General features: G+C 39.8%; 1 protein-coding gene across 5 annotated transcripts in view; it reads right to left on the bottom strand.

Annotated features, from left to right (window-relative positions):
• Positions 1 to 18,273, bottom strand: part of LOC139471511 (agrin-like) — a 463,139-nt gene extending 444,866 nt beyond the window's left edge. For all 5 annotated transcript variants that reach the window (XM_071253875.1, XM_071253868.1, XM_071253870.1 and 2 more), the window contains exon 1: positions 17,701 to 18,273. In XM_071253875.1, coding sequence (XP_071109976.1) covers positions 17,701 to 18,160 — 460 coding nt within the window. In that variant the 5' untranslated portion in view covers positions 18,161 to 18,273. The remainder of the gene's footprint in view (positions 1 to 17,700) is intronic.
• Positions 18,274 to 24,147: the final 5,874 nt, after the last annotated feature.

Here is a 24,147-nt window from a genome sequence, read left to right as displayed (position 1 = left end):
GGCCTGAGTAGGTCAAATACCTCAGACAGTATTATCTGTGTAAGTTAAATATTGGAGACAGTATTGTCTGTAAGGCCGGTGTAAGTTAAATATTGGAGACAGTATTGTCTGTAAGGCCGGTGTAAGTTAAATACTGGAGACAGTATTGTCTGTAAGGCCAGTGTAAGTTAAATACTGGAGACAGTATTGTCTGTAAAGGCCGGTGTAAGTTAAATACTGGAGACAGTATTGACCTGACAATACTGTCTCCAGTATTTAGTTTACACAGGCCTTACAGACAGTATTGTCTCCAGTATTTAACTTACACCGGCCTTACTGACAATACTATACGACAGACTTAGGCCACAATAAGTTGAATGCTCCCATATCTCACCAGAACTGTTACAGACAACACTATTCAGGCACACAGTTAACACAATTAAATGTCATTTACTGATTATCACTCGCACCCATTATGTCTTTTCCTTGATTCAAACCATGTCTTATCTTGTGTCAGTTTGCCTTTTCCTTATTGTTGAGGATAATGTGTTGATTGCCTAGTCAAGTGTTGATTGTTTACAGGCCTCCGTCATAAGGCACGAGTACCAATGTTCATGGGAAATAACATAAGGTGAGGTGAAATGGGGTTTAACATCATGTCCAAGATTATTGCACTTATATAGCGACGTGCATGCACGTGTGTGTGTGTGTGGCTGCTTGTACTAGTCCTGACTGATGCTGAATTATAGTGTTAGCTCACTGAGATCATGCCGCAGTTTAACATGAATACCCCACTCAGACACAGTAAACTGACTCCGAGCCGACCAGTCCTTGTTTTAGCCCCTTAATGCCGAGCGCCAGACAGGGTAACAACAAGTACCATCTTTTAACGTCTCTTGGTATGACGCGGTCGGGGATCGAACCGCAGACCTTCCGCTCTCCGGGCAAACGCTCTACCACTAGACCACGGAAATAACATAAAATATCATAACAGGGAATAAAATGTATTTCGTTTTCAAGTGTACAATAGGGATAGCACAGACATGGTTACCGCATTCAACCTAATAAGTGCCCAGGGTGCTCTCCAAATTAGAAATAGGGGGCTCTTATTAGAATATCATTTTGGTGAAAAAAACAAAGTTGAAAGATAAATTTAGTGGTTTATGCTGACAGCCTGAAATGTTTATATACGACAGATATATTTTTCCAGAATTTAATTGCCCATAATTGAGGGTGCGTGTTACATGCGAATAAATAAGTCTTGTGTACATTGATCAATCGGAAGAGGTGCTAATTGGGATTGTTCACTAACTAATATATTTGTAAATATCGCCATGGGCGCTTATTATGTGGAATACGGTAGGTGCCTTTGTAATTCAGCATGCTCAACAGAAGAATATTTTTATCCATTCTCACTGATTGTCATGTCACCACAAGCTAGATATATTTTACTTTAGAAAGTGTTCCTCTTCCGTCTACTGTGATCGATAGTACCCTTTTCAATGTCTGAATTCTCAGGGTGACTTTGTGAGTGAGTATGGTTTTACACCGCTTTTAGCAATATTCAAGCAATATCACGACGGGGGACACCAGAAATGGGCTTCACACATTGAATCGAACCTGGCTCTTCGGCGTGACGAGTGAACCCGACCACCCCTGGTGACTTTGTGACTCATACTTTACATGTTCATAGCTTCATATAATAACCATGACAACATATATTTATTCAAATAAAATTATTTCTGAATGTGTTCTTCAGGCACAAGGACTTTTTTTTAAACTGTATCATAATGATTCCAAATAGGTCATTTGTACTCTAATGCAAGGAGTTTTGACCCCCATTGTATCAAGCTGTGTCAGATTTGCTGGATCGACTAAAATCAGTGAATGCATGGACGACAATACTCCAGCAATATCATGGCAGGGGACACCAGAAATGGCTTCACACATTGTACCCATGTCGGGAATCGAACCCGGGTTGGCGTGATGAGCAAATGCTTTAACCAATGCTACCCAACCGCCCTCCCCCCTTAATAAAAAATAGGATAGCAAAACTAAATAGCCGAAAGGAATCCTAAATTTATCAGATTTCGTTGATCATCAATTTACAAATGGAATACCATGTCTCATTTACAGCCATTGTATTAGGCCCTTACAGGGGCCATGACCCTTCAAACTGGGAATTGAATCCCGACAGGATACTAATCCCTTTTTATCATAAACCATTTTGACTTCAACCATGGCAGAAACTGTATACATAGGTAAATTGATTTTGAGATGCCGAAAGGGAAATAGAGGGATTGAGGATAAAAGAATTTCCAGTTGATCAGTCAGGCACAAGACTTCACGACAGTCTGCCATTAGGGCAAGCTGCATGTTTTCAAACAAAATAACCACCCTTCTGTTCAAGATGGACCTTAAAAAATAGAAGTTGTTCACATGAACGAGCATGTATGTGAATGTCCATTTGATCTCGGTGTGAACAATAGGTATGGATGGAGCTCGAGTATCCAGTGACTTGTCAGATGATGTATTCAATGTCGACAGGTGTAGGGGCAGCTTGCTTACTCCAACAGTGTTGTCTTTCTTGCTAATCCCCAGAGGAAAGGACTATCAGATGGTGGTGTGAAAACCCCAGCTAGAGTTACATGTTGCAGACATATATACATTAGAACCATAAGAACGAAAAAACATTCAAACAAGAAACGAACATGTACATGTAGCAGGATGTGGAGTCATCCCACAGATGATACCCAACCTTGTCAGCTTGCTGATGGGGTTAACCTCTCTGGTCATGTGGACAAGGCGTCCGACCCTGGATCAGAAGGTCCATGGTTAGAATCCCATCACGGGACTCATTCAGTAACATAAGGGACTAAAAGGGCTCTTCAAGTTGTGCATGCACATGACAGTCGTTCGTGTAGCCATTTGGGATGAAATGTCTTGTGTCCTCCTTCCTCATTCGTTGGGGTGCCAATCGCCAAAATTGTCATATGACACTAAACTATGTTGATGAAATGCAACTGCACTAAAACCAGATCTCTTACTCCGATACAATACCTCTCTGCATGAAAATCTCATGACCCCAAATGCGGGTGAACCAAGAGAACTTTGACTGCCCAGTCTAACTGAAGGATGAGTGGGTCAGTGAGATGTCAGCTTTCTAAAATGATTCAGCTTCATTTCTCTACTACCTAGATCAAGAAAAGAAACAGGGACGGTCGGGTAGCCTAGTGGTTAAAGCGTTCGCTCGTCACGCCGAAGACCCGGGTTCGATTCCCCACATGGGTACAATGTGTGAAGCCCATTCCTGGTGTCCCCCGCCGTGATATTGCTGGAATATTGCTAAAAGCGGCGTAAAACCATACTCACTCACTCACTCAAGAAAAGAAACCACCACAAAACAGAAACACACCCTAGATAGTACACTTTTTGCCATGGTGCCCAGATATGACAGGACGTCTAAAATATCCAAAACAATACAACAGCCTGGTTAATATTTTTTGCATTTGGAACTCCCTGATTATATTCGTTTTCAAGACTTTTGACACTTTTCTGTCAGGAAATCATGTTAGGCTAATATGAACAGTTTATTTAAACAGCAATATCTCATGTTTAATGCAGGAATTGAGTGACTACTTAGTTTGGGGACTGTTAAGATGAAAAAGATTTTCATATTGGCATACACTGTGTTAACTCAAAAATGATCTATTTTCTATTCATTCAGGGAGCAACAACATGCGCATGTGAAGTCGGGATTTTGCTGCAGTCAACTCAATGTTTCTTACATATTTATTCTATTCATTTAAACCATGAATCAATAATGCACCATGTACTTGCCAAATATCATCACAATTATGGCCAAATAATAGAATCTCTATGATAAACAGAATATCTTTTTTAATTCATTTTTAAAGTTTTGATGTTCAACAAATATGTCCTGATATCCCACAGCACTGATCAAGTAAATATGTATACAACTCAAAATAAGGTAAAGAACACCCAATTTTTACATATACAGTTGATCTGTCATGACTGGTGAGCATTGCGACAATCACCCTTGATCGTATTGTGGGTGTTCTTTAAAGCTCTGCACGCTCACGTCGAACCCATTCGACAGAGGTGTCACTTCCCGTGTGCATAGCGTAACGACACCCACAAACAAAACTCGCCATATCTATTTACCTAGAAGGCTTTGCATAACATTTAAATTACGTATGACATGCATAAATGCCCAGCTTGCTAAATATGACAACTTTCAGTCATTTATTTACCTCAAAAAGAAAACCAACAACCACCTTCAATAACACAATTCACGTTAGTTCAAAGAAAATTCACAAATTTTGTGTTCGCTTTGGTCTTAACCTTGGTATGATTGAAAACATTGGGATATTGTATTATAGTACTGTGTAGTTTTCTATCAGGAATAAATATGCAAAAAAATAATTTCAATTGGCCCTTGTTTAATGAGACACCGACTGTTTGAAATCACCCACCCTCTTTACAGCGCCTTATGCTAAAATTAATCCAGCAGGCAGGGTTTAGAAGTGTGAAAATAATTCAGCAGGCTAAAGGTTAACAATTTGTTATAAAACAAAGTCGAACAAATCATGTACATCACGACAAAGGTCATCTGGCATGAGTCGTACCTCTGCATATATCCTCACACTACACATAGGAATGTGTGCATGTCAGGGGCTGGTCAAGTGAGCCGTGATAGACAGTCGGTCACTGCTTGGACACACTCGGTAATGGACGGACCTTATCTCCATCTGATGTGAATTGAAATTCATGCTTCAGCTACCAGCACAAATGTCTTAATCTGGTGTGTCTCTGGTGAATACCTTGGCTTGCGGTCTAGCCGGCGAAACTCATCTTACTTTATCCCAATCAATTCCGAAATTTGAAATTTAAATAAATCTATGGACTTGAATATTATTTTAATTTTGGCATTTGGTGTTTCAGTAGGTCATTTAAGAAGGGGAAAAAACAAAATAAAAATAATTAAATAAAAATAATTCTGTTTATAGTGTAGGATATTTAAGATTTCTATTGTAACATGTATGACGTTCTTATTTTGCCTGAGGTTTTCTTCTCATTATAAAGTGCTTATAATGGCCAGAGACTATTAACTGCATACTTGATCAAGTATTATTCATAGCAAAGTTGTATTTTTTATTTTTTTTATCCATCTAAAAGAAAACTTTGAGGCCAATAACAATTAATCGAAACTATTTACATTTTAGTTCTGATTGTTTTTTGGCTCCAATCAGTCTAATCTGTTAGCCCAAAATTCTGTTGCCCAAATGAAGGCTGTGGATGTTAGGCTAAAAATGTTTTTAAAAAAACATCAATAATTCAATGTCCAACGGTAGTCAAATACTGTATTCCAGTATTTTACTCATCAAGGAATACATTTATGTAGGGAGGCCCTTTCCTAGGTTGATTGAAAACAACTGTTTATTTGGTTTTACAGCTGTTTGTTTGGTTATGTACTAGCTTGAACAACCAAAAGAAAAAAATACACCCTCGCCTGCACTATATTTTCAAAAACCATTGCCTGAGAACTAATTCTTTTATCTTTATAAGCCTTAAAAACAAGTAGATGTTTGCATTTATGTTGTTTCAGGTTGGATAAGGGCCCTTTTGGCCCACAAGGACATATATTTTTTTAGTTCATTTTACAAGACCGACCAACAAGATATACCCCTGAAATAAGAAAGAATGAGAGTGTTTCACAATTAAGTGAAATGAGTGAGTGAGTGAGTGAGTATGGTTTTAAGCCGCTTTTAGCAATATTCCAGCAATATCACGGCGGGGGACACCAGAAATGGGCTTCACACATTGTACCCAAGTCGGTAATCGAACCCGGGTCTTCGGCGTGACAAGCAAACGCTTTAACCACGAGCCTACCCGACCGCCCCTAAGTGAAATGAACAAATGAATGATATCTTATCACCACTGTTTCAAAGAAATGGGAAATAACATGTATAAATATATTTATTCCAAAAAATCCCACAATCAATTATCTTGCAGCAGCATCCAAAACGTGTTTGGTGTTCATTCATTGGTAGCATATTAATCTGGAAGCAGTAAAATAGTTTGGTTTTTTTTACCATCTACATTGAGTGTTGGCTAAACAATTGTAAACCAACCAACAAAAAATAAAATGCCTCAGAAATATCAAATGTTAAAGTTACAAACATCTTTGACTACAAGCAAGTATTTGACCAATCACCACATGATAAACCGTATTTGCTGTATTAAGCACTCTCTCTGAATTGACCAATTTGTATAGTCTTTATGAGGACCCCCTACTAAGAAGGAACACATTCCACCTTTTTTAACAAAAAAAACAGCAGTGAAAAAGGGTTAAATAATGGCCTAGTAACTATAATCAAAATAATCTTACTTTCATTGACATTTTAACTAAGTTCATTCACAACCGTATAATCTCTAAAAATAAAATTAACTCATGATTGGTTTCAATAAGCGCCCCCTTTGTCAATTCTGTGTGCGAACAGTGCACTTTTATATGTTGAATATGGTAACAGGAAAATAATAAACTGCAGCTTAAAACACCATTCACTTAGTTTAATGCACACAGTCATTGGGGTTTAAGTATGGCACAACTCAAATCCTTCAACTAATTAATAATGTCATGACCCCAGCATCTGTCCAAGCAGTGACCAGGTCCGCTCAACCACTCACCACTAGACACTCGTGTATATATATCTTCATAATGGCGTATGTCAGCTTGAAAGTCACCAGGCTCACACAAGCATTATGGCTTTGTGGTTTACACCTCAGATTAAGAGTAAACACTGGTGTCGACATCAAGGAATGAATTATCTTCAACGATCCTTTCTGTCACAGTCCTAATGGCAGACAATCTACAAGTCGGAATCCTGTCAACCACCTCGCAGCTATTTTTGCTTCCAAGATATGTCCCTGTTTGTATGTGTTAAAAGGAAATGTTGGTTGTCTGGCTGTTGGTGACAGATTAATGCACATGGATATCCCACTCAGACACAGTATACAGACTCCCAGCCAGTCAGTCCTTGTTTTAGCCCCCTGAATCCCGAGCCAATCAGCCCTTGTTTTAACCCCCTTAATCCCGAGCACCAGGCAGCAAAACAACAAGTATCATCTTTTAACATCTTTCAGTACGATGCAAGATCAAACCAATGACCTTCCACACTCTGGCAAATGCTCTATCTGCTGCCCTACGGAGGCAGGTACAGAAATAGTAGGAAATGTCTGCCTTCTTAATGAAGAATGAAGATGTTCTCTGCTCACCACATGAGAGAATGAAGGAAGTATTGTTTCAATTCAGAAACAAAGTTTTTGCTTTTAAAAAATTTGAAAATTATTTCAGAATTTACAAATATTTTGTATACTTTAGTCATTCTCTTTTGGAGAGCGAAGGTCGGTGGTTCAATTGCCTGGCTGCATCATACCAAATGATGTTAAATTATGGTACTTGTTGTTCCCTGGCATTAAGGGGCTAAAACAAGGACTGGTTGGCTCGGTGTCAGTATACTGTGTCTGAGTGGGATATCCATGTTCTACCATGACATGGTGTCTCAGAAGGCTAGCACTATAACAGCGGTATTAGTCAAGACTTGTAGAAGTGCTCTCACTCACAAACACATGCATGCACGCACCCACGCATGCAGAGACACTACATAAATAGACACACACACAACATGCCAAGATTAGTCAAAGAGTAGAAGTGCTCTCACTCACAAACACACACACGAACGCACAACATGATGTTAAACCCCATTTCACCTCACCTCACCTAAATGTCTTAGCTTGTTTCCCTCCACAAAGATATGAAAATAAAAGTTTTTCCCAAGTTCAGCCAAAAAAGGTTTGAAATACACTTGTGATCCAATACAAACACTCTCTCTCACAGCGTGTTGAATCCTCAATGGCCCAAAACGTACGAGAGCTATGTACACAAACAGTTTCATAAAGTTTCACAAACATCATATAAAACGTCCACATATTGTTATATTATATTGTTATAGGACATTATTACACAACACAGTTTTACTCTCTTTGAAAAGCATCTGTACATACTCAAAATCCAATCTGTTCACGAAACCACATACCTAGTTTCAGGTTTCACGGTCACTGATATAAAAGACGAACGAATGAGGTAAAGTTTATCAGACCTGAACTCCTGACAGGGCTACATGCTGTGACAACATTAATATCACATGCCTAGTGTGTTGCGCCGAGCTCCTCGTTCAAACGATCCTGCGACTCCCTACTCTGAATGCCAAGGGAAATAAATACAATGTGGGGGTTAAGAATAGTTGGTCATCATTTTTTAGGAATTTGGTTTAGTGTTACATTTGGAGTTGTTCAGCAACAGGGAACAGTAAGAATTAAATGTTTAATCTGTGAGTGAGTGAGTGAGTGCTAATGCTGTTTGAAACGGTATTTCAGTTATATCATGACATCTCAATTCGATGATGGAGGAAAGCTTTAAGTGATGCAGATTGTAGATGTTTACCATTTTGGTAAAATCAAAAGTTACGGTATGGCGCTGAGAAAACTAAAAACATTATCAAGGCAACCTGGGATTTGAACCAACTTGATCATAGGTTTCTTGTACAACTGAGGGACACAACTCTGGACAGAGAATTGTGGCACCTGTGCCCCCACCATTCCCCCTTGTGTTGAACCAGAAAATCAAGCATGGATTAATTCAGCATCTAGCAACATTTCAAGCACATCACACCTGGCGAACCTTGGTCTATCAACATAATGAGGAGAAGCTTCAACAATTTGGCTAGCCTACCTCCTTGCCTAATCAGGACAGAACTTAACCATACCACATCCACAAACCGATCAACACAGAAACACTCATAATCCCTGAGACTGGTGTTGAAACAAAGCTTGAACATGACTGAACTCCTGTGAAAGGTTAATTGTAAAAGCAGTGTTTGATTGGTTGGTAGGTTGATTAACGCCGCACTAGGAAATATTCAAGCTATATGACGGTGGTCTGTATATAATCGAGCCTGGACCAGACAATCCAGTGATTGATATCATGAGCATCAATCCACACAATTTGGTTTGAAGACATTCTTCACAAAGTCAGCGAGGCTGACCACTCCATCCCGTTAGTCGCCTCTTACGACAAGCATAGTCGCCTTCTGGGTTGCTGAAGACCTCTTCTACCCCAGATCTTCACGGATCAGTAGTGTTGGAAATTAACACAAGCCCTTAAAAATGTATAAATTAACAAAAAGTAAAATTCTTAAGAAACATGGAGATTGAAATGATAATTCTAGCCTCATTTGTTTCAGTAGAGTGAGTGAGTTAATGAATGTAGTTTTATGCCATGGTCAGCAATATTCCAGCAATAGAACTCTGGCCTCAAATAACCAGTTTTTGGTCAGAGAACTAGAGGTTGACAGCATGAACAACAATCAACAGTGTCAGGGAATGACAACAGACAACCAGTCACACATTGTAACCTCATTTATAGTAGCTCTTAAAACAAGCATGAGGTGTTGGGGACCTACTCGGAACAGGAATACCAATGGGGTCATTCACAGAGAGCTTGATGTAAGCTTGTATGAAACAAGAATTCCAGGTTAAGCTCTGAGGTGACTGGTTTTGCCAAAGAGTTATGTGTGACTGGGTCCTGTCTACCTAACAGGTGGTGGTCAATTTCTCGTAAGCTTCAGTAGGACGACATTAATGCAGCCAATCATTGGTCTTCTGCATTGAATAAAAAGAAATATATCTGACTGGGTGAAATCTGTTGTGAATGAAATTGTTCTCGCCAAAATTACGCCAGCAGGGCACTTCGTTTTAATTTCATCACTCGAAACTCTCAAGGTGTAGGACCTATAACCTGGGCCCACAAAACGATCTAAGTGAAAAGACTATCATAAGCCTATGTTAAAGTATCGGAGTTAAGATCTTCTTAGCACTAAGATCACTTTGTGCAAGTGGGCCCTGGTATTGCACAAATTTGTACCACATATTTTGGCTGCCACCTGTTGGCTAAAGGTACTGAGCTTAATGTGTGAATGAACCAACAGCGGAACCAGGTAAGATTATGTCTGCTTCACCATACACTTCCATCAGTCAAAATAAGGATAAGTTCACTTGCTTTCGCTAATATAAAGTAAGAACTATTTTTCAAGTTCATCAAAAGATCCATGTCAGTACATTGCCCCAAACCCCTTAAAACTTAATTGGAAAAATACTGACATCCTCAAAGAGATTTTCATAAAGAAATAAACCATAGATTATAACATAAATGTACAGCACAACAGAGTTTGTGACAACAGAGTTTGCGACAACAGAGTTTGCGACAACAGAGTTTGTGACAACAGAGTTTGTGACAACAGAGTTTGTGACAACAGAGTTTCTGACAACAGAGTTTGCGACAACAAAGTTTCTGACAACAGAGTTTCTCCCCTTCCCCCCTCCCTCTCTCTTTTCCCCCTCTCCCTCTCCACACCACCCCTGAAAAGACTTCAAGGATCCGTCTTCCTCCAGTGAAGATTTCTCGAGTGTAAGTGAATACTTCCTTCACCTTTAGTTGCTTCTCCGTGTGGATAATCTGAACCATGCTTCTGTGTGTAACACCACTGCTGTGGCAAATCTACTAAAAAACCTCACACAATGTCCGCACATTGTATCAAACACTGCCTTCTGCATGAAAGGCTTGAAGCTAAATTGATCCTTTGAGCACTAATGTGTTGGTGACAGTATCTCATTGAAACATCACTGTGTGCTCTGTGCACTTTCCCAGAAAGAGGATTTGCATTATTAAATGGGCACAGACTTGCAAACAAATACACAATATACTTAAGAATATCTTATCTCTAAAAGGTATAAAATCAAAATTGGAAGTTGAGATTTTTTACCTAGTTCAAGTTAAAATTAAGTCAAAATATGTTATCAACCTGTCCTGTGTAAAGATATATAGACAGGAAACAGAAAAAGCCCAGACAGTTAAGAGATTCTTCAAAGAATCTTACTCTAGATACGATGAGGTGAGGTGAGGTGAAATGGGGTTTAACGTTGCGCTCAAGATTATTGCACTTATATAGCGACGTGCATGTACGTGTGTGTGTTTGTGTGGCTGCTTGTACTAGTCCGGACTGATGCCGATTTATAGTGCTAGCTCACTGAGATACCATGCCGCAGTTTTAACATGAATACCTCACCCAGACACAGTATACTGACTCCGAGACGACCAGACAGGGAAACAACAAGTACCATCTTTTAACGTCTTTTGGTACGTCCTGCACCTCATGAATCATAATACAAACAGCAGTAACAAGATGTGGATGCAAATGGATTGTGAAAATCTTCATCCATACCAAATGGTGATTAGAAGCACGTCCATGATGACTGGGTTATGATTTAACATCCCTTTGGCAACATTCCAACCATATCACAGACGAGGACATCAAATATGTCTCACACATTGTGTGTGTTTGTTTGTGTGTTTGTTTGTGCGTTTGTTTGTTTGTTTGTGTGTTTGTTTGTTTGTGTGTTCGCTGCACTCAGTAATATTCCAGCTATATGACGGCAGTCAGTAAATACTCGAGTCTGGACCAGACAATCCAGTGATTGACATCATGAGCATCGATCCATGCATTTGAGATACAATGACATGCATCAACCAAGTCAGCGAGTCTGACCACCCTGTCCATGTGGGAAAATAACATGGGGTTTGAGGTGACAAGCCAACAACAACGCTACCACACTGCTATGTCAATAAAGGTGGAAAGGTGTGAAAATATGAACTGTACAGATGCATAAGCTAAAAACAAATTTGATTAGAAAGTACACCTTTAAAACCTTCCACTAGCTCTTGAACTTTGAGCGACTGGATACTCGTCAAAACCACCACTGTTGAAGCTACTTAACCAAATCTGTTTCACAAACTAAACTTGACACATTTAAGTTTGAAACTGTAATACCGTCGGCAGGTAACTGCAACACTATCCACTGAGCATTTCACACAAGGATACATTCATATAACATCTTCATTGTTAGATCAAATTATGCGATCTTGTTTCACCATTCAATGGTTTCCCAGCATATCTGAACATTATACGTGTACGTTAACGTGCGACTGACTTCACTCAGCGTCAAGTGACGAAAAGCAGATCCTAGCAGACACTATAATCTCCGAACATAAGATGTCAAATTAATCGGCCCGAAATCTAACTTCCTCTACCTTCAAAGATTGAAAGACAAAGAATACTATCTTCTAGATTTAACTGATATTTGCGTGTTATCAGCAAAATATTTTGTCACAGAGCATCAAAACTGACACTTATTGAAAACACAATTCAATCAAGGTGAAATCTAACTCAGCGCAGATTTATGAAACAAAGGGACACAGTCAGTTCAGATCTGGATGTATAAATTATTACCAGGAGATATCGAAGACCAAAAAGTTCTGAAAAACATTTGTACATCCCTATCTCCTTCACCATCATTAAACAAACATCCATTGGCATTCATCTTCATCTCCCTGTAAGTTTTTAATTCAGCAAAACCATTTTGTTTTGTTTTATTGTGATTATGCACTTAATTTGCAAGAGAAAAATATAAGTCCAAATGTGTGTTCAACTGTAACTGAGGGTATCACCTAGCCTAAGAAAAGGAGTCATCGTAATTCACTGCATATTTTTTTTAGAGTCATAAGCACAATGTAGAGTCAAGCATGGTCAACTCTTAGTCTACGATAAAGTGATTGATAACTAAAAGTAAAATCATGACCATTCTGTTCATTCAAACACTTTATTACCAAATTAACAATTTCTGTTGCATTCCCTTGAATATTTTTGCAGAACTTTTGTTTTCCACCTTTTGTTATCTTATTAATTTTGCTGTCCTTACATGTACATAATTATGCTTTCTGCCTCATAGCATTCATTCAACTCATGATACAGTAATCATGTACTCCGAAACGTTGTGTTCCTCATAATAAAGAAGTTGACATCCATATATTCTCTTCCTTATCTTACAAGGCACTACAAAGTTTGAACTTACATCACCATCGCATCCTACTTGGTACCCATTCATTGCTGGTTGTTTGGAGGAATAGTTAGAATGAAGACGCCTTTTAAAACCTGTTTCAGTGTGAGGCAGCTCCAAAGCCATTAAAACGCTCAGGAGTCAATCCTGCTGAACACGGTCACCCAATTGCCTGCTCTTGACCAACATTGCCCCACTTCACCTGCTTCGTGACCTGTACACTCTACACAGTAACATGTACTGTATATGAACAAATGTCATTGATATTGACAAATAAAGCTTGCATACAGCTGAGGTCCTTCTTCTTTGCTACAAGATATGTTAGTTGGTAGGTTGGTTGGTTGGTTTGTTGTTTTACGCCGCACTCAGCAATATTCGAGCTATATGACGGTGGTCTGTAAATAATCGAGTCTGGACCAGACAATCCAGTGATTAATATCATGACCATCGATCCACACAATTGGGATTGATGACATGCATCAACCAAGTCAGTGAGCCTGACCACCCGATCCTGTTAGTCGCCTTTCACGACAAGCATAGTTGCCTTTTACGGCAAGCATGGGTTGCTGAAGACCTATTCTACCCTGGATCTTCATGGGTCACAAGATATGTTAAATCGAGGTATCCCCTTAATCCGTAACACATAACATAAGGTGAGTGAGTATGGTTTTACGCCGCTTTTAGCAATATTCCAGCAATATCACAGCCTGGGACACCAGAAATGGGCTTCACACATTGTACCATGTGGGGAATCGAACCTGGGTCTTCGGAAAGACGCTTTAACCACTAGGCTACCCCACCGCACCCATAATATAAGGGTAGGACAATGACCCTTGACTTTCAAGTTTTAAATCTACGTTATCTGTAAATTCAATTATCCAGTGTCTGCTAATTCAACAACTCTATAACAAAAATATATACTTTCTACATATAATGGCACAGTGACCGAACGGGTCCCCAGCACTCCATTTAAGAAGTGACAAGATCAGACTTGGTTGGTTGTGTGTAATCATACACCGATTGCTCATAATATCAACCCTGGTTTGTCTGGTCCAAACTCGATTATTTACAGCCGGACATGATTTACAGCTGGAATATTGAGGAGTGTGACACAAAACAACAAACTCACACAAAATCTACAAAGGTGTAAAAGATGACTATTTCGTGGGATAATATTCTCCAACCATTACTGAGGCACTGTACTCTACAACTCAACCAATGCTGAGTTAATGATGTGTGATTATGTGTGTTAATGTGTGTGAACGGAGGCAACAGGCAACCTCACACACTGGCATACCGACCCAAGTTGCATTATGCTTCAGCACGAAAACTGACTTAATATCCAGAGTAAGTGTTCCACTTAATGCCAGCTGTGAATATTATACACTATACAAAGGTATAATAATATACTAGGTACAACACTATACCTAAACCTGGTACACTTAAACCCTGATATTCTGGAAAGTCAATGCCGGGGAAATAATCAAGACAGATAATTTCAAGATCATTGAATCATGATAACACAGATGGTCACTTCAATTGTTTAAAGATGTTCCAAAAAGCAATTGCATGGAAGGTTAGGTTTCCCAAGGTGCTATTCCCAGTGAAATCATTCCGATGGACAAATTTCAGGACAAACCAATCATATCGATGTCCACAAGAAAGAGTTTTGGAACCAACAGTTTTCACTGTATATGACTGGTGAGTGTGTGAGAAAATACGGTTTTATGCTGGTTTTGACAGACAGTTTATTCAGTAATTTAGGATTCAGTATGTACATTAGATTTTAAATCAAGTTACACACTCAATTCAAACATGTTTAAACAGCATTTTGAAATGAATAGAGAAAGCAATATTAAAAAATAATAAATCTCCATATTTTGTCCAGTCTTCAAATAAAACTGAAAATATTTAAGCAAACATCAAAAACATGGAATAGACAAAAGATGTACACCGAAACATGAACACAAGACGGAAAAATTCCTCGCTCCTTTATGACTAAACCATCTGTAAGGCTACACCTTCACATCACACCTTCTAAAGCCTCTCATAAAAACATCCCCGAGAATAAACTTCCATGCATGAGAATTTGACAGAAAATATACCCAATCTGTTCCCCCCTGCTCATTGTTGCCATAACCAGCCAGGATCAGTTTAGCATGGCTATGAGACATAAACCTATCCTGTTTCCTGCATTAACATGGTCAGAAATGTAGTCTTCTGCTGTCATGCATAAAAGGCATCGCATAAAAACACATCCTTGCCACAGGCCACGCTCTGTGTATTGTCCAGAGGGCACCTGTTAGAGGTGACAGACATGTTATTAGGCCACACAAAATAAGTCTTTGTCTATGAACACTATGTTATAAAAAAGAAGTTTTTCTTAACATTTTCAAAACTATGTAAATTTCTCCAGCTTCGATTACCAAAACACTCACAGCCTCAGACAGGTTATTAAGCCACACAAAATAAGTCTTTGTCTATTTTCTTAACATTTAAACAACACAGAAACAATAGGATACATAATTTCTCCAGCTTCTATGAACTCTCAGCATCAGATATGTCATTAAACCAGACAAAGTAAGTTTTTGTCTCTGAACACTTCATAAAAGAAAAAGAAGTTTTTCTTAGCATTGTGATGAAACTTTCACAATCACAGATATAAGGGCTGACTCCACACTATCCTGATTATTATTGGCTGACTGTAATGTGTGTATATATTTACATCTGGTTGTTATGAATCATAACGCTTGCCTGTCAACTCAACATGGTCCATGATATTCTATCACTAACCACGAAAACATTGTAATTAGTGACATGACCTTCATTTTCCAAGTGTTGTGTCTTCAAGCTATGATGTACAAAAGTACAAAATCAATACTCTGAACAAAAAATAGTACAAGTCTTTTTTTAAAAAACCTATGTTACAAATATATTATATAATACATGTACAAAAGTCAAAAGATGAGCTGTAAAATTATTCAATCAGTTTCACAAATTTGGTTTTCAAGAGTACATTTATACCGTTGCACTATTTTGATGTCACAATGCGCTCAAACATTGTGTGACGCCATAGTGCAATCTAACATATTGTGACGTCACAGTAAGATGAACAACATTGTGTTGGGCGTGCATACCGCGCATACTGAAATAAGTATTGTAGTGACAGGAAATCTACAATAACTGTATAAAATAATTCAGTTATTGGAGGCCATTTCATTTTGGTTTGTAGGTATAAATAAAATAACTGTCTTTTGTCTTTCTCAGGGGGTCCAGTATTTGTTGTCGGTGGACTCTCACTCTCGCTCTTAGGGTATCCCCCTGTCTGTCCAATGTATTCAGCTTTGCATCCAACACATTTTATGACATAAATCAAGTTTTTGGAATCACAATTCATATTTTCACAGACATAGTAATAATATCTAAATGGATAATGAATATTACAAGCATGTTATTTTCATCAATATTTTTAGGAGATATACATTAAATAGTTATGTTCATATACATTAACTATTGATAATATAAAGATCAAAACAGGCCGAAAGGCTTGAGAATGTATATCACAGGTTACAAGATCCCACTGATAAGTGTGTGTGTTGATGAGAGATAATTCCCAGGACCGCCATGGCCACTCTGACGACTGTGACCTCCCTCAGTTCATATAGTGCAATAAGCAGCCTAGTATGCTTATCCCATTAACACTAATTACACCACAATGACATGATTAACACCACAATTGATCCTCTTAGTCACAAGGTGTTACCTACTCAAGCACTTCAATTAATAAGCCCATGAAAGAAAACGAACACTATTTATTTCATTCCATTACATTCCGTACTTCTCCACCACTTCATGGTTGAGGGAGATTTCACTGTGTCAGCAAATTGCAGAAGAGCTATTTTAGGCAGCGGCATCTGATAAAGGGTTAATGAACTGGGTCGTTTTGGTATTGCAGACGTTTTTTTCCTAGACACACGTGTCGTGATTTAAACGGGTTGTGTAACTGTATGTGTGACTGTTTATCATACTGTCCACGTATAACGGAAAATTTGACAAGTGGGTGATAAGTGTATAGCTCCGATTCGAAATGAATGGATTTTCTTTTCTAAACACAACCCCATGTGCTCGCGATGAGATTCATACACGTAGCTGCCAAACATGCTTGTTGTTTCTGCATATATATAATTAATCACACAAGTTCGTGACTGAAATCACAAGTAAAAACGAGTCAAAATATTTCCATGAGTGTTGCATAAAACACAAGAGGCGTTCATAGAGATCGTTAATGTCGATACGAACACACGAATGAAAAAACGTGGTCTGTTGATCATTTTTGGTTCTTATCAGCTCTTAAGGTTTATAAATATCACGTCCGCTACTCAAACTACAATATAAAATTACGGGTTGGTAAACAGAACGGCGAATGGAAAGAACATATTTATTGACGAATCAGCAACAGATTTAGATTTCTTATCGTCCTGTATGGGGTTTTCATATCCATGGGTAGCTCGAGCGTAATAAACACTGGAAGTCAAGAATTTGACTGTTTTGAGACATATTGATCTCTTCTCTACTTAAACCTGAAACAAAGTTTTGTGCCACTGAAAGGTATAAACATGGATTATATGTAATCCCAATACAAATTGTCAAAAGTTGGGCGAGAAATCACGCACAGAATACTCCTACCTTTTACAACAGCGTCTGTGTGTTCCAAGTTCCGCAGCGATATTCGGACGATACTTGAATTGAGTTTCAAATCCCCATTGGAACCTTTATTTAGTAAAAATATCCTCGTGTCAAATTTTCGGACATTACTGTCACAGATGCCTTCATCCCCGAAACCTTCTATCATGAGCATTTTATGATGGGTTACTGGGTCCTCAAAATTGACATGTGCATTCACAATGTTGTCGCCTTTAAAAACCCTTTTAACTTCAATCTCGCTCTTATACATGTTTTTCCCATTAGCATCGGGCATAATGTCTTTAACAGTCCCCGATATAACAACATTAGCTACTTCTTCGCGGTATTCGAGGGGTTGTTCAACGCATGGTGATTTTGGTCGACCACAGGTAAACTGAAGGCTCAGTATCAGTATGAGTCCCGTTAGACAAAGTCCCCCTTTGCCCGATTGAGTAAACTCCATGACTGTGTACTCCAATGTCCAGATTCCTCTTTGTTTCCTCTTCAGGCGAAATTATCCAGGTAAAAATCCGTCAGCTGCTCAGATAAACTCCATGCACAAACTTTTACCTGAACCAGGTGATATCGCAGGCCAGACACTGTCATTCACTGACTTCCCGACACCTCCCGGAATGTGGCGGAAATACCCGAGTAGTACCGACCTGTCAAAACTACACAGCAGACGACATACAATCGACCCAGGACGTCAACTGTAGCATGCGACCCATATTTTATACGGGTATGTTTAGAGTCGGTAGAGAAAACGAACTCAGTATAAATATAACGTTCATTCATGCTTTTTTTTCATTTGTAATGTCGGTCAAGTTTGTTGTATCGTTGTGTATCATGGTTGTAAAGTGAATGCGTAAATGTTTGCAGGGCGAAAGTAATGTACTGAGGCGGCGAGGAAGTCACTTAAGGGACAAATCTTGAGTAACAATTGAGGCTGCGATTTGATACTTCAGGTTAGGTGTCAACCCCTGGATATGTTCACGACTTTCTGAAAGGAATTATGCTCTTTTTTTCTCTCACCAGCAGTGAACAAATGAAAGTTATCTGCGAAACTTGCCAAATGTCGCGTGCACCCGCTTCCGCCCAATGTAATGTAGTATGTGTGTGAGATGCTTTACAACGTCCACCTTCGCAGTGCCGTAGCCGCTGTGCCCCCCTGATTTTTTTTATAGAATCATGAAACTATTTGAATCATGAAAATACAAGTTGGGGACAAGTGATACGTGTACAAATATCCCCCCACCCCACCCCACCCTTGTCAAAAAAGTTAACTACGGCCTTGCTTCGTCATTTACAGTGAAACCCCATTAGTACGAAAATCCTGCAATCCGTACAGCTTATTGGAAGTGTGTGTGTGTGTGTGTGTGTGTGTGTGTGTGTGTGTGTGTGTGTGTGAGGGAGGGAGGGAGGGAGGGACGGGGTTGGGGTGGGGTGGGGGTCGGCAGAGCTCCAGATAACTATTTGAGCAATTGAGTTTTTACTCGAAGGTTTTTTATTTTAATTGGGTTATTGCATTTTCATTGGGTAACCAATATTTTTTCACTCATCTATTCATCACTCTATTGGTTTTATTCTTCCCAAAATGAGAAAGCATTTTGAGATTTAAAAAAATGAAATAATGTTTTAGATGTATATAACGGTCCTTAATATAGGCTTGCCTCGGAAAGTAAATTGGCTCGTAATTGTGTTTCGGAAATTAGCTCCGTTGTACGCATGCTGAAAAAATCCTATTCAAACAGTTGCGTTTTCCATTCAATGCATGCTTTTCTGAAGGCAAGGTGATTGAAAGTAATTGGGTTTTGGGGGTATTTTACGCAAATACGCAGCTTATCTGTAGCTCTGGTACGGTACCGTCCGTATAAACAGTCCCTGTTTTATTATTCGAGGGTCGATGCTCACATTGGTACAATCATATGAATTTCCTTTCTGGTATTCCATGCCGTTACAGAGACTAAATATTGCTAAAAGCGGCGTAAAATCAGACGCCCTCACATGGGATTTGTCTTTTGTGGAAGAAAGGAACTGCGACATGATTATCGTCGTACTTTCAGATATATCATCAGAACCGAATGATGACAAACAGAGACAGTAATTCCAGAACTGTATATTCTTTTGCAATTTATCGATTATTTGTCTGATGTTGGGTTTTGTAAGAGCTTTGTTGGGGCTAAAAAGTTTTTTTTCCTAAAAAAATCATTATTATTCCCGTGTGAAATAAGTATCGTAAAAGATGAATAAAGATATGTGATACATATATATCGCGAAGAAAGTCTTGTGATATATATCGTATCTTTGAACAAAGTCATATGATATATATCGTAACTCCTGAACAGAGTAGTATGATAACTATCATATCTCCTGAACATGTAGTATGATACATATCGTATCCCATGCATGAACAAGTGAGTTGAGGTGAAATGGTGTTTAAGGTGCGTCCAAGATTATTGCACTTATATATAGCGACGTGCATGCACGTGTGTGTGTGTGTGTGTGTGTGTGTGTGTGTGCATGTGTGTGTGCGTGCGTCCGTGCGTGCGTGCATGCGTGTGTGTCTGCTTGAACTACTCCGGACTAATGCCGATTTGATAGGGCTTGACCATGCACTGAGATACAATGTCGCAGTTTAACATGACTACCCCACTCAGACAGAGTATACTGGCTCCGAGCCGACCAGTCCTTGTTTTAGTCCCTTGATACCGAGCGCCAGACAGGGAAACAACAAGTGCAATCTTTTAACGTCTTTGGTTTGACACGGCCGTTGATTGAACCCCGGACCTTCCGCTCTCCGGGCGGACGCTTTACCGCTAGACCACGGAGGCGATCCCTGAACAAGTAGTATGTTGGATATCCCGAACACAGTCCATGTATTAATCACGTGCATGTACACGAGCGTCTTGCTTTTGAAATGCAAAAAACTAATGATCGCAGACAAAACCGATATAAGGTCATGATTTGAAATGCAAAAAACTAATGATCGCAGACAAAACCGATATAAGGTCATGATTTCCGGCAAAATTGAGTTGTCTTGTAATTAATCGAGTCTGTGTCAGGAAAGTCAAACCAGTGGTTGACAGGCACGAGCATTGGTCGGTATACGATGATACTGTCGGTATACTGACTCCGAGCCGAAAGGTCCTTGTTTTATCCCCGAACTAATGTAAATGTCAACCATGTTTTGTGTGAGTGTTCTTTTATATCACTGTCAAGGTAGATGCTACCAAAGTGAGGATGAATTGTAGTATTTTATAGTGAGGGGGTGGCACCGAATATGCGCATCACAGACGGGGAATCGAACCCGGGCATGAAGAACACAAAAACCATTTGACTACCTGATTATCCACGTGTATTATTTCATATACAATAAGATCTTTCAGGAACACGTTATTTGTTACAATGATAGTGTTTATTACCTTATAATCCCGTTATTTCATCAGTTACATTTAAACACGATACATTCGCAACGTGCATGATCATTTTTGACCCCGGAAATGAAGCAGGGACGAGGTTTGAGTTGAACTATTCTTGGTGTGTTACTCAAAATGTCACGTTAACACATGACATGTTGCCATTAATTCTTATTAATTTGAGTAAACGTCATCCAAATATTTTCACGAGTGCTTGGGTTTCCTTCATATTTTAGAGCTACTATTTTCAGGTGTCATGTTGACAGGTGAATGCTGGCTTCTAATCCTCTGTCTCGTGGCATATATGACGCGCACCTGTAGATATGAATATCAAAGCGTATTCACGCGATATTTGTTTTCATCTTTGATAAATGTGATGGGCTAAGACCAGGGAAATTGTCACCTGCATGGTATGTGGTAGGCGACAAGGTCCCATGCCCATCCTATGGGTGAGCGAGTGAATGAAGCCGCAGTCAGCCATATTCCAGCAATATCACGACGGTATATTAATTAATGATTCGAGGTCAGGCAAACCAGTGGTTGATAGCATCAGCAACCAGCAACACACTGTAACCATCCCAGTCTCATTACACTCAGATCTGAGTTCTCGCTGCCGCTAAACAAAGATGTTTAGCGAGAGAGAACTAAGATCTGATTTTAATGAGATTGTAACCATCCGATCTACATTTGATTGATTGAGTGATTGATTGTTGTTTAACGCCGCACTCAGCAATATTCCAACTGTATGACGACGTTCTGGACCAGACAATCTAGTGACTGATATCATGAGCATCGGGTCACGCAATTGATATGATCATCCAAATCAGCGAGCCTGACCACCCGATAGCTTTAGTCGCCTCTTACGACAAGCATCGGTTGCTGGAGACATATTCTACCCCGGATCTTATTGGGTCCGATCTTCATTTACAATTTTTTTCATTTAGCTTCGGGTGAGAACCAGATAAACAGGTGGCTTCTATTATCATAGAACATGTGGAATATGTGTCATGTTCATAAATGAGTGATCTGAAAAGGCGATCTGCGGTTGCAGTGCCACATGTGCTAGACTTTTACCCTGTGCATAATCCCGGGGAGTGGATGACAAAGGATTCGGTAAATCGGGGTGTGGTGAAATTGGGTTTAACGTCGCGTCCAAGATTATTACAGTTATATAGCGACGTGCATGCACGTGTTTGTGTGGCTGCTTGTACTAGTCCGGACTGATGCCGATGTATAGTGCTAGCTCCCTGAGATAATATGCCGCCCCAGTTTAACATGAACACCCCACTCAGACACAGAGTATTGACTCCGAGCCGACCAGTCCTTGTTTTAGCCCCTTAATGCCGAGCGCCAGACAGGGTAACAACAAGTACCATCTTTTAACGTCTTTTGGTATGAAGCGGCCGGGGTCGAACCCCGAACCTTCCGCTCTCCGGGCGGTTTTCCTCTAGACAACGGAGGCGGTGGGTTAATCTGGAATTCGATTGAGTGAGTATGGCTTTACGCCGCTTCACGACGGAGGATAATGCGCTTCAAACATTATCGAACCTGGGTTTTCGTCGCCACGAATGAGCGCTTTAACCACTAGAATGCCCCACCGCCCGGTGGCATGTACAGGCCACTGGGTCAGACAGGTTGAATTGGTCAGGCTTTCCGAGTGGTCCATATTTCAGGTCACTGACGAAATTGTTTTTCGAGTGTCGTCAGCAATAAAATAAACACATAAAATAAAATTGTTTTGGAAAGTGAGATTGTCCCACTAAAAAAGGAACCCCGTGGAGACAGGGTCTTGAATCGGTCCACAGAACACTTTTGCTGGTCGTTAGAAGCGACTTTAAATTGGATTAGGTTGTCAGGCTTCACGACTTGGATGACTTCAGCCTCCCGGATCACGTAGGCCGTTGCGATTAATGTCCACTACTGATTTGTCTGGACCAGACTGTCATCGGCAACACAGAAACAAAACATGTTAAAACATGATTAAATCATGAAAATGTCCTGAGATAATTCATGGTACAAAACCGCTCACGATACATGAAGAGGATATATAAAAACAGGGCCTTCTCACTTGTAGAGAATGACCTGAAACGCCAACGTCATCGTTTTCGTCAAGTTGGCCAGGGCGGTGAATTTCATATAAGGATATCGCTGCATTCCAAACCTGCCATATTTCATCCTTACAGGACCGAGGCTGGGGAGCCTCGTTTTGAAATGAGTTTCTTGGTTTAGTGTCCTGTGGTCATGATCAAATGACCTTTGGCTTAATACACACTTGCTCTCTTTGGAAAACACATAAATGCAACAGTCGTGAATATTTCTAATATGACAGTAACCACCTGAACAGAAACGTGTTTCTCCTCAGAGTGAAGGCTGTTTTATGCCGCGGCCAGCAGTATATGTGTTGGTCGGACTTCCTGATGTCACCACATTAGTTGAATGTTTGTTGTTTTTGTTTAACGCCGCACTAACGATGTTTTTTTCGTAATATTCAGGCAGTATCACAAAGGATATGGGCTTCACACATTTTGCCCATTTGGAACCTAGATCGTCAGTGTGACGAACAACACTTTGACAAGCTTCCAGCTACACGAGGAGACTGACGAATCAGCGTTTGATAGCATGACCAAAGATCCATAACGTTTTGGTACGATGACGCACAATCAACAAATGTGACCACCCGAATCTTATTTCAGTCACCCCACTTGGTGTGAAGCCATTCGACAGATAGAATATGTCATTCCAAAATACCTCACAAGCAGCTCCTGGCCGGTGAAGATCCGGGTTAGAATAGGTCTTCAGGAACCCATGCTTGCCGTAGAGGGCAACTATGCTTGTCGTAAGAGGCGACGAACGGGATCGTATGGTCAGGCTCTCTCGATGCTCATGATGTCAATCACTGGATTGTCTGATCCAGACGCGATTATTTTCAGACCGCCGTCATATAGTTGATCGCGTGTTATCGTATGCGAATGACGTGGATCGTGAATATGACTATATCATTTCTCTGGTCTAATTTGGTTGTTTGTCGCAGTAT

This window comes from Haliotis cracherodii, unplaced genomic scaffold, assembly GCF_022045235.1.
Source record: "Haliotis cracherodii isolate W230 unplaced genomic scaffold, xgHalCrac1.p SCAF_23, whole genome shotgun sequence".
Classification (NCBI taxonomy): Eukaryota; Metazoa; Mollusca; class Gastropoda; order Lepetellida; family Haliotidae; genus Haliotis; species Haliotis cracherodii.
This window is presented reverse-complemented; position numbering and strand designations above follow the sequence as displayed.